Raw genomic sequence first — 15,576 nt, 5'->3', positions numbered from 1 at the left:
CTTTATTCATAATGCAGAATTCCACATGTCACGCCTCCCAACTGAACTCATAAACCTTACGTTTGATTAACTGTACCTGACTGGCAGCAAAACTGGCTTTAAGTGTCATCGCTGCTGTCTGCCTCTTCTTCATTAGCTCCTTCCTCCTCTCTTCAGCCTCAGCCTCTTTCTGTTTCATCCTAAAACACAAGAGCTCTAAGAATAAGTTCTTTATTATCTTCTTTTAAATACAGTTTATTAGACTGGGAGCTATTATGAAAGCAGAAAATTGAAAGTTGCAATTCAACTAGAACGTGCATGTGTGTATGTCACCTCTGTAGAGTCTGTTTGAGGTAGACAGCTGCTTTGAGATGGCTAGCAAGAGCCTGTTCCTGTTGTTTCCTGTGAACTTCTGCCTGCTGTTGCAAAACCTTTTCACGTTCACTGTCACATACACAAATAACACTGTTGTCTGAAAAATTTGAATAAACATTCAATAAATCATTTAAGATTTTACTTAAATTGTTCTTTTGGCAAGAAATAATAATAGCTTCTACTCCATTGCAAGTCACTATGGAAAAAACGTCAACTAAATTTAAATATGTTCAAATGTGTTGCATTTCTTCATTTGAAAATCAGATTTTTTTACCCATTTTACCATCCTAAGTCTAATTATGACATGATTTAGACTGTTAAATGTGCATGCAATTTCTGAGAAACAATGTTATTTGAAATCAATACCCAAACATGCGCACCCTTCCCTTCACTGCTCCACCCCCAATATAAAGAACACGCTATGCAACACAAGCAAGCTCTAACAGGAAGCCCAAAAATGGCTGAACAGCATACAACAGCAAATCACGTATATATAATATCACAAATATCAAGTATCAAGCATAATCAAAGCAAGACCTTCAGGCCTTCCCTGTCAATTATCAAACACAATTTTTTTCAGCACACACACAGAACAGACATCTAAAAATATTCCCAAAGTAGTATGTTTGGATGTTGATTTCAGTTTTCAAAAGCATTTACCAGAAAGCTGCACCATTAAATGGCTCTCTGTTCCAAGAAAACTGCAGTGGATGTGATAAAAGCGTTGTGCAATTGTGTGACACATTTCACATGAAGCTCGTACATTTTGTCGTGTTGTGCTTTGTGTCTACGTTGTTTGATAATGCTCTTCTCTCTCTGGAATCTGAGCTTTTGTTTCTTCTTGTCCTGAGACTGGATGTTCTTCTCCTCCAGCTCAAGCTCCTGACGCAGAGCCAAGAAGTGACCCAGCTCGACCTCCACCTGACACAGCTCCAGCCTGAAAAGAAGGGCCAATTACACTCTACATCCCCAACAACAACATATTAGATATTATTAGATTAAATCATGCTGGGTAAAACAGGATTTCTTGTTTGAATTAAATAAGAGAGTTTGATGAACATTGCATAAAAACTCAAGACTTCCTCTTCAATCCATCCAGAACATTTACTGAAACAAAACATCAAATCATGACCACACAAACATATCAAATATTCAGTATTCAACGCGTCAGGATGAACAACATGAACTACCATACTGAGGTGTAGTAAGTTTTAGAGCCACTTGACTAAAAAAAGAGTCAAGGAGACAAATGATTAAAAATGTCATGAGGGACTCTTGCAAAACAAACTGGCAAGTATTGTGCAGGGGTGGCATACAGGTTTGTTACGAATTTGCATAATGCCAGCCTATGGTCTTCATTGGCTACCTGCGAACAACGTCTACTTTTCCCCGCCCTCAAACACTGTAGCTGAGACTGGAAGAGTTTAGTTTGTGATGAGAAGACGCTGCAAATCCACTCTGCTGAACTTCCAAAGGATGAGGACTCGTGCTGGAAGTGATAAAGTAAGACCGATGCCATCATTACTGTTCGTATCACTGTGTATCAAGCATTGAGGAAGATCCGGAGCTGAAATTCATATATGGTAATGGGCGTTTCGTTTCTGACAGGCGCTGTAAGCGGTCGACCAATCACAACAGACTGGGCCGTCTGACCACGAATCTTCAAACAAACCATTTTCAGACTCTGAGAAACGAGGTGATGTGCAATGTATATTATGAGAAAATTAAAGTGTTTTTTGACCTTGGATGCATGTGAACCTATTGTAAGAGACTATAAAACAAAACAAAAAAAAAACTTTAAAATAGAGGCACTTTAAAAGAATGTAAAATTGTAAACAATTTAGAAATTACACAATGAACAGGGGCCTGTACCATGAAGCTGGATTAGCTGGCTAGCCAGGTAAGTTTCAGATTAGTTTGCGCCAATCCTGGGTTTTAGGCACCATGAAAGTAACTTGACTTTTAGCGGTGTTCATCACCATGGTAACCTACGCTCCACGGCTAACCTGCTCCAGGGCAGGTTATGTTCTGGCTCAGATCTCAAACTGAAATTGGACCAATCAGATGTGAGCAAAGTGACACTGACACACCCAATGCAATAAAGTCACCCCCCCAGTTTCTCTTCCTCCAAATTAAAGCTTATTATATAGTAAAAACAAATATTTAATGATGAAATTGTCTGGTTTTAATGATAATTACTATTATTTTTAATTATTATTTTATTATTTATATATGATTTGTATAATTATATGATCTATATTTTTATTAATCCATTACACACACACGCAAGTTTAGTGTAACAGTAGTTATTAAGCACTTAGTTTCAATGAATATTAATATATATAGATCATATGTAATATAGGCCTAAATAAGGAGTAAATATACTCCTTAAAAATTACTACATGTGACCTTGTATGTTTAATTCTCTATCGCTATACATTATCAACTATATAAACTAACTTCACAACTTTCACTTGCACTGATAGAGAAAGATCATTTCTTTTATTTGTCCTCTTTCACAGACAAGTATTTTCCATCAGTGTAAATGCATTTAAATTCTTCATTTTCAGCGAAAGAGTTTTGAATCATGCTGGCTCTCTCGCGAGAAGTGAATCACAGTTTATCTCTGTTGCAAGGCATGTGATTGGCTGTTTGCCACTGATGTCACGGATTCATGTGCACGCGCTCCACAAACTCAGGATCAAAGCCTGAGTTGACAGAGAAAGTTGATGATCAGCATCATGGTACCAACAAAGCCGGATTGGAGTGGTTTAGTTTTGTCAACTTGAAACTAATCCTATAACCCTGAGTTTGTTCATCTACCATCATGGTACAGGCCCCTGGAGAATTTCCACTATTGCTTGCTGATGAGCAAAACAACCACTATATCTGCAGAAGTTTAAAGCAGAGTTAAAGAAAATAAACAAATAAAAAAGATTACAATAAAAACAAATATCAAGACAAGAATGCAAGTTACAGTATCAAGATAAAATCAACAAGTATTAAGTGTAACATTATTGCAGATATGAAACTCACTCATGCTCTTTCACGATCATGGCTAAATGGGCGCCCAGATCTTCTTCCGCCAGCAGTTCGGCGCACACACGCTTGTGCTGAGCACGTAGCCGGAGCAGAGCCACGCTGCACGCGACAATGCACAATTTGAGACTTCTCTTCTTCAGGGACCTTCATCCACAAAATTTGAATTTTGAATTTGATTTACCTGTTCTCAGCTTGTTTCTCTCTTTCTATATCCAACTCAATCTTGTCTCTATTTTCCTCCAGCTCAGTCACATGAAGGTGAAATGCTTTTAGTTCCTCCCTTGAAGAAAATACATTTTGTACAAATTCAGATTTCCAATACATTTTTGTGTTATTTCAGAAGATAAAAAATGAAATACTATCTTCATTTAACAAGTCAATGAAAATAATGTATTCATACAAACTTTTTTTCTCTAATTGAACAGGCTGAATCTGTTGGTCAAGTTTAGAGGGGTTTGCAACACTTTTCAGCTGGTCAGGCTGGTCAGACCAGCTTAATCCAGCAGGACAAGCAGAGGTCTTTGAATTTAAAGAACTATTTATTGAACTGAAAGTTTTCAAAGTAATTCACATATCAAGTGTAACATTAAATGACATTTATAATAGCATTACATAATATTTTTATCATAACATTAATGTTTAAAGAACTGACATTTTGCTTTTTCCACAGTTTTTTGCTTCATGTAACCAACTGCAGTTAACATTCAGCTTTATATTGTTATGTCCGTTGTATTAAAGGATTAGTTCACTTTCAAATGAAAATTAGCATAAGCTTTACTCACACCTCAAGCCATCCTATATGACTTTCTTCTTTCTGATGAACACAATCTGAGTTATATTAATAAATATCCTGAGCTTTATAATGGCAGTGAGCGATACCGAGTATGAGCTGAAGAAAGTGTCATAAAGGTCTTCTGAAGGGAAGCGATGCATATGTGTAAGAAAAATATCCATATTTAACAAGTTATGAAGTAAAATATCTAGCTTCCACCAGACCACCTCTTCCTGTCGCGTCAGTTACGCTTTTTTTGTAAGTTGAATACGAAAGGCGTAGGACGTAGTTTAACGGCCGTTTCACACCCAAGCGTCAGCGGCGTGTGAGCAGCACATATTTTTTTTCGCTGTACATGTTAACCAATGACTGCATTCACACCGGGAGCAGGAGCAGCGCATGAGCAGCAGTGAAGCGGGGGTTTGCCGCCGAGTCTATTTTTGCTGCGCTGCTTATGCTCAATTAAAGGTGTCCTAGAACCAGTTTTTACAAGATGTAATATAAGTCTAAGGTGTCTCCTGAATGTGTCTGTGAAGTTTCAGCTCAAAATACCCCATAGGTTTTTTTTATGTAATATTTTTAACTGCCTATTTTGGGGCATCATTAACTATGCACCGATTCAGGCTGCGGCCCCTTTAAATCTCTCGCTCCCCACCCCTGAGCTCTCGACTATAAGTGCAGTTATACAGTGCATAAACAAAGTTCACACAGCTAATATAACCCTCAAAATGGATCTTTACAAAGTGTTCGTCATGCATACTGCATGCATGCTTCGGATCATGTGAGTATAGTATTTATTTGGATGTTTACATTTGATTCTGAATGAGTTTGATAGTGCTCCGTGGCTAAAGCTAACATTACACACTGTTGGAGAGATTTATAAAGAATGAAGTTGTGTTTATGAATTATACAGACTGCAAGTGTTTAATAATGAAAATAGCGACTGCTCTCTTGTCTCCGTGAATACAGTAAGAAACTATGGTAACTTTAACCACATTTAACAGTACATTAGCAACATGCTAACGAAACATTTAGAAAGACAATTTACAAATATCACTAAAAATATCATGTAATCATGGATCATGTCAGTTATTATCGCTCCATCTGCCATTTTTCCCTATTGTTCTTGCTTGCTTACCTTGTCTGTGCACAGATCCAGACGTTCTGCCCTTGTGTAATGCCTTGAACATGAGCTGGCATATGCAAATATTGGGGGCGTACATATTAATGATCCTGACTGTTACGTCACAGTCGGTGTTATGTTGAGATTCGCCTGTTCTTCTGAGGTCTTTTAAACAAATGAGATTTATATAAGAAGGAGGAAACAATGGAGTTTGAGACTCACTGTATGTCATTTCCATATACTGAACTCTTGCTATTCGACTATGCCAAAGGTAAATTCAATTTTTGATTCTAGGGCACCTTTAAAGTGAAAGCACACTTTTGATGGACAAAATAAATATGATTTCACACAAAAAGTGCTCAAAATGCACAAAATAAGCATTTCTAGTGTGTTTTAACAAGAATTGGAGTATGTCAGAAAAGAAAATTAAGAATCCAAAATATTTATAGAAGATTGACCCATTTAAACTTGTTTTTAATTATTCAGTTTGGGTGAAAGTATGGTGTATTATAAAACACTAAAGTAAACTAGCCAGAAAATATAATATAAATATTCTGTTAGTTACTACACAGACAGGCTCTTGCACTACCCAAATCAAACCAGAGCTTGCAGTCGTTTCCTGTACACACGGCAGATGATGTAAACACACCTCATTCGTTTCCAACAATTTTTTTGAAGTTTTTTTGTTTGTTTGTTTGTTTACCATTTACATGTGAAAGTTGTATACCTCCCTATGTTAACAAACTTCCCAGACTATCAAGTTTATAAATAACCAACTTATAAAAACAAATTTATATTTGTCTTTGTAAAGAAATGGTCACTTTATATGTAGCTTGGAGCCGCTGCTGTGACGCTGTACAAACACCTCCAGTGTGAAATGGCCGTTTTGAACTGCGAGAGTTTTACATTTTCTTCGTAAGTTGAATACGGAAGGCGGGTCTGGTGGAAGCTAGATATTTTACTTCATAAATTGTTAAATATGAATATGGATATTCATTAATATAACTGATTGTGTTCATCAGAAAGAAGAAAGTCATATACACCTAGGATGGCTTGAGGGTGAGTAAAGCTTGAGCTAATTTTTTAATTTGAAAGTTTTTTAATTTTGAATTTTGAAAGGAGTGAGCGGTTTGCATCCCTGAATTACAAAAAAAAAAATCTCATAATCATGATGTGCACTTAGAATTGTAAAGTTATACATTGCACTGTTTTCAGTGGAGAAGGCGTTCAGCCTGTGTTTACAGCTCTGAACTGCTCAGTTCACCTACCCAACAGCTTTCCTATGGCATGTGCTCACACCATGATGTACATTTGAAAACACAGTGGGAGGCAGAGATTCAGTGTAAAAACCTTCACACCCTGAGAGGCTGACACAGATTTATCTGCTAACGGTTATGAGAAGAGCCACGTTATAACATTAAATGAGGATACAGACCTGGCTTCTAGCAAATTCAGTTTCTTCTGCTGGTAAAAGGTGTCCAGTTGGCCCAGAAACCCTTTTAGTTTGAACATGCGTTTCTTGTCGGTGTATGGCTTCTCCTCACCTGTGTCAGTTCCATCTTCACCGTCACTCACTTCCCTTAAAGTAGACAAGAGCCAGTAATGGATAGACACTACTGTTCAAAGGTTTGTATATTTATTAAAAGTAAGGGTTTTTTTTAAAGAAAGAATTTATTATTTTATTCATCAAACATGCATTAAATAGCAAAATTAACATTAAAGAGGACCTGTATTTTTACTCAAAAAAAGTGCAGCCTTGGTCAGCAGAAGAGATTTTTTTTAAATAATATTAAAAATTCTTACCAACCCCAAACATTTGAGTAATTGTGTATGTCATATTTACTTTAGGGATGTCACCTTGTATCAGTTAACCTGATATTGCCATATTTTATAGCATTCATCTTTGTGGTGAAAATTAATTTGGGATAAAATGTGTTTAAAAATCAATGTAAAACAAATAAGATGAAATCAAGTTGACGGATGCATTAGATTCAATTCATTAATTTAAACATGCATTTATGTCTCCATGTCCAGTTGTAGCTTCTGTGATGAAAAAGACGTCAAATTAAATAACAAACATGCATTTTAACACCTACCACTCAGAGCTGTCAAACCCTGTGGACCAATCAGGGAAGTCATCCTCAAACCTGAAGATGTCATCCATAGTGCCTTCCTCTAGAGGAAATATAACATCAGGCATACAAAACTTGTAAAATACAGTAAACATTTGATATTTGAGTTATGATATACTACTGCTAATAATCAAGGCAGTAACCATGTTCTGAACATGAGGGGGCCCAAATTTTTGGGGACCATTTTTTTGGGTGAGAAGAAGCTAATCAATGTAAACTATTTACTAATAATAGTTTATTTTAAAATATGTAAAATATCTTGTCTCGTCACATTCATTTATGAATAAACATACATGTACAATGTAAATTTTCCATTCAAAAAAGGTAAATTTTATTTAAAAAAAGTTAAGTAGTTTGCATCAGTATCGGTGGTTTGACATTTCTGTCATAATCATGTTGTCAAATATACATGTTTAGCTACTTACATCTTACCATGCACTCTCTCACAGGTAAAACTAAAGCATCGCGTTGTAATTCACCCTCGTCTTCTATCAACAGTAAGTATTGGTTTGATTGGCTATTGCAAAAGGGTGCATTGACGTCACTTTCCCGCCGAAACACGCTCCATCAGCTGGACCGAGTGGCAGAAGAACCTGCAGCATGACTGGATTTAATAGAGGAAACTGAGAAAACGCGAGTAAAACAAACTAATTACACTAAAGGTTGGGCTAGAAAGTGTTCCTTACAACTTGTCAAATAAACCTAATCCATGGATATTGACATGCAGCCAGGAGTCGTGTTTCCTGACATTTATATGTGCCTGATTTGACGCCAGGGAAAATCTGCCTGTGAATATTTTATATCGTCCAGCCCTAAAACTTTTGTCAGTGTTTTTTGAAAAACACCCAATTATGCAGAATATAAGATGTTAAATAGGGTTGCAAAGGGGCGGAAAGTTTGCGGTAAATTTCCGGAAACTTTCCACGGGAACTTAACCTGGGGAATTTTGGAAATATACCAATTTGGAAACTTAACAGGCATTTATGGGAATTTATGAGAATTAATTGGAAATTTGGGGAAATTTATATAAATGTATAATATTTACATAAAAAATATCATATAAAAACAAATATAAACATTTTGTTTGGTCATAACATAAAATAACAGTTATTTATTTTTACATATAATTCATTCTAATTTCGTAAATATGTAAAAAAAAAAAAAAAAAAATTTATTGCAACAATTGTTATGTGTTATTTATTTCAGTGTCACATGATCCTTCAGAAATCATTCTAATATGCTGATTTGATACTCCGTTATCATCAATGTTGGAAACGGTTGTGCTGCTTAATATTTTTTGGAACCTGTAATACTATTTTCAGGATTCACTTATTAATAAAATGTTAAAAAGAATAGAATTTATTCAAAATAGAAATCTTTATATATCACTCAATATCACTTGAATATCACTTTTATTTAACAATTTCACACATCCTTGCTGAAAAAAAATAATTACTGACCCCCAAATTTTGAACGGTAGTGTATATTGTTACAAAATATTTCTATTTTAAATAAATGCTGTTCTTTAAATTTTTATTCATCAATGAATCCTGAAACAAGTATCACAGGTTATAAAAAATATTAAGCAGCACAACTGTTTCCAACATTGATAACGGAGTATCAAATCAGCATATCAGAATGATTTCTGAAGGATCATGTGACACTGAAGACTGGAGAAATGACTCAATATCCTCAATATCCCTGCAGTAAGTCATGTGCTGTGTGAATGTCAGGGTAAAAAATAAACTAAAATTGCATTAAATATGGTTGTTATTGCAAAAATTATGTTGCAAGATGTTCTTTTCAACTACAATTAAGTACCCTGTCATAGGCTAATTTTGCAAATTCCCTGTTTATTCCCATTAATTCCTGTTAATTCCCATATATTGCCGTTAATTCCCATGGAAAGTTTCCAGCTTTGAAAATTCACAGAATTTTGCAACCCTAATGGTAAATATTTAATCGATGATTTGTCAACATAATATATAACAATACAATATATACGGTATGATTTTACCTCAAAATCCAACATTTTGTCACAAAATGATAACTGCAAAACATGTTTCTCTGCTGGAGTCCAGCTGTTTCTGTGGATTGCAGCGATACATTTGCTTCTTTTTTCTGTAGCTTTCGGCAGTGTTTAAATATATACCTCAGGGTTTGTGTCAAAGCTATTTGTACAGTCAATCACAAAGCTTTTTCCCGTTTTGAATGTGTTTTGTGTGTTTTGCGCGGCATTCACACTGACAACCAATGGTGCCGCTCAGTGCCACTCGGTGGCCGAAACCGCAGTCATAATGGTCGACGGTGACGTCCCGTGCATACCCTCTATATCAAATGTTTACGGGGACAATTTATCCATTTCTAATTATTAGGGGTCTATGGTGGTTATGGCCCGCTAATAATAACTTGTGGTGGTCTTAATGTGTGTGTGTGTCTTTACCTTCTGTGTGTGTGCCAATACTATGAGGCTCATGTTCAGTTGTAGGTGTTGAGAGATCAGCACTGTTCGCCATCTCCATGTCTCCACGTGAGCTGCAGGAGAATCCAGATAACAAAAATATGATCTATGAATGTTTTGCTAACCTTCTATTCTGCTGTAACTCGATGTATACGACCGTTATTATAGTTCATAAAGTTTTAAATATGGATATTTTTCTTACAAAAACACATTGCTTCACTTCAGAAGGCTTTTATTAACCCGCTGGAGTCGTATGGATTATTTTTATGATGGATGGATGTGCTTTTTTGGGCTTCAAATTCTCGAGCCCCATTCACTGCCATTATAAACCCTGGAAGAGCCAGGATATTTTTTAATATATCTCAGATTGTGTTCGTCTGAAAGAAGAAAGTCATATACATCTAGGATGGCTTGAGGGTGAGTAAATCATGGGATAATTTTCATTTTTGGGTGAACTATCCCTTTAAAGGAACAAAATGACCATTTTGCAAACATCATGTGAACGTTTCGGAAAATAGATGAACGTCCAACTAAAATATTTCAGGAAAAAAACGTATATTATAAATAGTGTTTTTGTTTATGTTTTTAGAACATAACATAAAAAGAACGTTCTATTAACGTTATTAGAAGAACGTTCATAACTTTGAGAGAACCTTCCTAAAACGTTCCTGTTAGCTGTGAATATACTAATATTCATTAGGCCTAATAATCAATCGCCATATGCAGATCAGAAAATAAAAAATATTAAAACGGGCTGTATTAGCCGTCGTATTTGATACTAAACTTTCCCGTGTTTGTTAGTATTTGTTTGGCTGCTTCTCTGTCATATAATAAAGTATTCGATGCACACGAGTCATATCCACTGCCTGAAGAGATATTCGTGTTACAGAATTTGCAAACATTACCTACTTTTTCCTGTCAACTTTCTGTCTGGAGTCGCAGCGTGTCAAACCAGCGCGAGCCTTCTGTTGTTGCGTTTCCATGGCGACAGATTCGCGCTGTACCCTGGGAAATGTAGTGGCTGCAAGTAAACAACATGCCTGTGTTATCCGACTCACAAATTAAATCATTTTATGAGTCAAACAGCTGTTTCCTTAAAGTCATCATGACATCAAATTAGATAATACTTGTTTTTTTATGTAATATTGCAGTGTCTATTATAAATGATTTATCGGTGCACATCTTTATTGTTTTAAATTTATGTGGATCGTAATCTTGAAACAGATAACTGCAGCTCTTCTCTGATGACGAGGGCGAGGCAACCTGTCACTCACATGAGATCCACCAATAGCAAACCACAATCAATTCCCCATGGGCAAAACCAAGCCCCGCCCTACATTTGTTCTTGTTTGAGAAGCGCTTCACCTGGATCTAGTTCATAACAGGGAAAAGACTGTCTGCTGTGACTATATTAGTAATATAGCACAGCCTCTTGTGCCTGTTGCTTAAAGTCGACAATAAAACAGAAATTTTTCTTCCCTATTCTGACATATATCTGAGTGAAACGCTTCTGGAAAAAGAACAACTGTAGGACGGGGTACATAGAGAACAAATGTGTGGTTCAGGTAAGATAGCAATAGATGGCAATATCCGAAATCCCACGTTTATTTAGTCCTCATGAGGAAAACAGCTAAGCAATGTTTTTTGAAAATGTAAAAATGCAGAATTTTTTCTGTGATGGGTAGATTTAGGGGATATAATACACTACCAGTCAAAAGTGTGGAAACATTACTATTTTTAATGTTTTTGAACGAAGTCTCTTCTGCTCATTAAGGATTAAGGAAAAAAAAAAAACAATATTATTACAATTTAAAATGATGTTTTTCTATTTTAATATACTTTAAAATATAATTTATTCCTGTGATCAAAGCTGAATTTTCAGCATCATTACTCCAGTCTTCAGTGTCACATGATCCTTCAGAAATCATTCTGATATGATGAATTATAATAAATGTTGGAAACAGTTGTGCTGCTTAAAATTATTTTATAACCTGTGATACTTTTTCAGGATTCATTGATGAATAAAAAGTGTAAAAATATCAGCATTTATTTAAAATAGAAATCTTTTGTAACAATATATACTGTTCAAAAGTTTGGGGTCAGTGATTTTTTTTTCTTTCTTTCTTTTTTAAAGAAATTAATACTTTTATTCAGCACGGATGTGTTAAATTGATAAAAAGTGATAGTAAAGATTTATATTGTTAGAAAACATTTCTATTTTGAACAAATGCTGTTCTTTTTAACAATCTATTGAAAAAAGTATCACAGGTTATAAATTAATATGTGTTTTCAACATTGATAATAAATCATCATGATTTCTGAAGGATCATGTGACACTGAAGGCTGGAGTAATGATGCTGAAAATTCAGCTTTGATCACAGGAATAAATTACATTTTAAAGTATATTAAAATAGAAAAACATCATTTTAAATTGTAATAATATTTCACAATATTACTGTTTTTTCTGTATTTATTATGAAATAAATACAGCCTTTATGAGCAGAAGAGACTTTGTTCAAAAACATTAAAAAAAGTAATGTTTCCAAACTTTTGGCTGGTAGTGTATATTCAGTTTGTACAGTATACAAACAATTATGTCTATGGAAAGTCCCCATTAAACATGGAAACCCTGTGCGTGAGTGTGTGTGTGTGTGTGTGTGTGTGTGTGTGTGTGTGTGTGTGTGTGTGTGTGTGTGTGTGTGTGTGTGTGTGTGTGTGTGTGTGTGTGTGTGTGTGTGTGTGTGTGTGTGTGTGTGTGTGTGTGTGTGTCATTAACTAACCCATCTCAATCCATCTCTATTCTGCTGTCTTCCCTCTCTCTTCCCTCGGCATCACAAACTCCCAGAACAACAGCTTATTCAACACTTGGCCTGTTTACAGCTGACTATATTGTTCTTAATCAGACTGAACATGTTTAGCATGAAGGGTTTCTTATGGTGATTCAGCTTTAGTCATGTAAGTCATTTACTAGAAGAGCTTATGCAGTCACCGTCACTGAACACACCATTACATCACTTCAGTCCTGTGAGCTCATGGCCTTTATATATGTCAGACAACACAGAAAAACTCATCTGACAGGATATTAACAAACAAACAGTTAAACAGAGTGCAAATGACTGAACAAAGACTATAAACGTGGGTGTATGCGTGTTTGATGCCTTACAAACCTCCTCATAAGAGCATTCACAGTGATACAGATGACTGTAGAGCAGGGTTGATGTTACATAAGAACATTGTTTTATCATGCGAGTGCGGGGGATTTAATCTGATGTGAAGAAGAGGAGGGAGTCGCGGCTATAGTGTGATGTTGGGGAATCTGATTCATTCAGATGAATCGGTTCGTTCGAACGGTTAGTTTTGCAAGGATCAGAACTGTTGGACTGGCACTGCATGTTATTTCCGTTCTTTTGCTGGTACATTGACATTTGTCTTTGTCGTGTATTTTATATCCTATATTTTTATATCCTTTACTACAGAATTGGTTCAAACTCACGAGTTGAAATGTCTTGAAAAAAAGTCTTTTCCCACAAATGTTGTATGTATGCAAATTGTATAATTTCCATACATTTCTAGTAGAATGTATATTTAATTCTCATATTGTATTTTCAGAAAGTTTTGAAATATTTTTCCTCTTCCAGAATTTGTCACTACCGAAACACAATAATAAATAATTTAATAAGAAGAGTTACATTGACTTCTTAAGATTTTGTTTACTTTGTAAATATATATTTTGCTATTTAAAAAAAAAAAAAAAGTTTTCACCATAGTAAATCAATAACAATTACAATTTTACCAATATTTCAAGTGTAATTTATGAGATTTGTTGTATTTTGAATCCAATCTTTTGTTGTAAAAGTCAAAGTTTATCATTTGAAAGTGAAGGATTCATTAGTTTGAATAAGCAATGAACCAAACACTACAATAACATCTTTTAGTTGATCATTCAATATACTTCATTTTTGACAAATCATCCCATGTTTCGGTCATGACTGCACATTTTTGACAGTAATGTGTTGGTAGTGACCACAAAACATGACACAATTTAACTCACATACTAAAACATTAATGATTTGCATAATAAAACATACTAAAATACTAATGATTTCAATTACTGTACTAAAATTTAGTTTATTTCCCCCAAATAAATGATTATGTGTTTCCTTTTGTCACCAACTAAACAATGATGTCACTACCAAAACTTCACCACATGTTTCAGTCGTGACTGTTTCGGTAGTGACAATTTTTGATATTTTTCAAAAGATGCTAATCAGCACATGGTTATCTAGCACAGTTCTGAACAGTTTTACACACACATTAAAACTACATTTAATGGAATAACACCCAAAAAGGTTTGCTTAATTGCAGAAAAAGGTGTTTGTTAGTGACGTTCCTTAAAGTTGCACTCAGATTTTCAGACTTTTGAACACATTTAACTCAGAATGATGATTTATCTGCTGTGAAAGAGACAGACAATCACTCAGACAATCTCAGACAATGACTCAAACACACTCTCTTTCGGTAAATGACATGAACACATTTGTTTAAATATAGTTACATGATTTAAAAATAAAATATAAAATAATATTTTTTTTAATAACTTCACTTTTCTCTAATTCTAATTGTTACTAGTAAGAACTGAATTATGGAGCTCTGTAACTTAATTCTTACTAGTAAGAATTGCAATTAGAGAGCTCTACAATTGAATTCTTACTAGTAACAATTGAATTAGAGAGCTCTGTAATTCAATTAGAGCTCTGCAATTACACATATCTTTAATGTGTATTTTTACTAGTAATAAATCAATTAGAGAGCTCTATAATTGTAATTGTTACTAGTAAGAATTAAATTAGAGAGCTCTATAATTGTAATTGTTACTAGTAAGAATTTAATTAGAGAGCTCTATAATTGTAATTGTTACTAGTAAAAATTGAATTAGAGAGCTCTATAATTGTAATTGTTACTAGTAAAAATTGAATTAGAGAGCTCTATAATTGTAATTGTTACTAGTAAAAATTGAATTAGAGAGCTCTATAATTGTAATTGTTACTAGTAAAAATTGAATTAGATAGCTCTATAATTGTAATTGTTACTAGTAAGAATTGAATTATAGAGCTCTATAATTGTAATTGTTACTAGTAAAAATTGAATTAGAGAGCTCTATAATTGTAATTGTTACTAGTAAAAATTGAATTAGAGAGCTCTATAATTGTAATTGTTACTAGTAAAAATTGAATTAGATAGCTCTATAATTGTAATTGTTACTAATAAGAATTGAATTAGAGAGCTCTATAATTGTAATTGTTACTAGTAAGAATTGAATTAGAGAGCTCTATAATTGTAATTGTTACTAGTAAAAATTGAATTAGAGAGCTCTATAATTGTAATTGTTACTAGTAAAAATTGAATTAGAGAGCTCTATAATTGTAATTGTTACTAGTAAAAATTGAATTAGATAGCTCTATAATTGTAATTGTTACTAGTAAGAATTGAATTACAGAGCTCTATAATTGTAATTGTTACTAGTAAAAATTGAATTAGAGAGCTCTATAATTGTAATTGTTACTAGTAAGAATTGAATTAGAGAGCTCTATAATTGTAATTGTTACTAGTAAAAATTGAATTAGAGAGCTCTGTAATTCAATTAGAGCTCTGCAATTACACATATCTTTAATGTGTATTTTTACTAGTAATA

The 15,576-nt window shown here is 34.3% G+C and overlaps 1 protein-coding gene across 9 annotated transcripts in view; it reads right to left on the bottom strand.

Moving 5' to 3' along the window:
- cfap74 (cilia and flagella associated protein 74) overlaps nucleotides 1–12,754 on the bottom strand; it is an 86,191-nt gene extending 73,437 nt beyond the window's left edge. For 7 of the 9 annotated variants that reach the window (XM_067394119.1, XM_067394120.1, XM_067394124.1 and 4 more), the window contains exons 1-10: nucleotides 12,665–12,754; nucleotides 10,794–10,905; nucleotides 9,867–9,958; nucleotides 7,388–7,466; nucleotides 6,727–6,870; nucleotides 3,578–3,676; nucleotides 3,391–3,495; nucleotides 1,118–1,291; nucleotides 313–423; nucleotides 77–179 (exon numbers count right to left, since the gene is read on the bottom strand). In XM_067394119.1, the coding sequence (XP_067250220.1) occupies nucleotides 77–179; nucleotides 313–423; nucleotides 1,118–1,291; nucleotides 3,391–3,495; nucleotides 3,578–3,676; nucleotides 6,727–6,870; nucleotides 7,388–7,466; nucleotides 9,867–9,958; nucleotides 10,794–10,905; nucleotides 12,665–12,668 (1,023 nt within the window). In that variant the 5' untranslated portion in view covers nucleotides 12,669–12,754. Of the gene's footprint in view, nucleotides 1–76; nucleotides 180–312; nucleotides 452–1,117; nucleotides 1,292–3,390; nucleotides 3,496–3,577; nucleotides 3,677–6,726; nucleotides 6,871–7,387; nucleotides 7,467–9,866; nucleotides 9,959–10,789; nucleotides 10,906–12,664 lie in introns of those variants that run through there. The other 2 variants (XM_067394123.1, XM_067394127.1) reach the window with 2 other exon arrangements.
- Between the last annotated feature and the right edge of the window lie 2,822 nt (nucleotides 12,755–15,576).

The sequence above is a fragment of the Chanodichthys erythropterus genome, chromosome 9, assembly GCF_024489055.1.
Source record: "Chanodichthys erythropterus isolate Z2021 chromosome 9, ASM2448905v1, whole genome shotgun sequence".
Classification (NCBI taxonomy): domain Eukaryota; kingdom Metazoa; phylum Chordata; class Actinopteri; order Cypriniformes; family Xenocyprididae; genus Chanodichthys; species Chanodichthys erythropterus.
The sequence above is the reverse complement of the archived record's forward strand: the minus strand, read 5'-3'. Positions and strand labels throughout refer to the sequence as shown.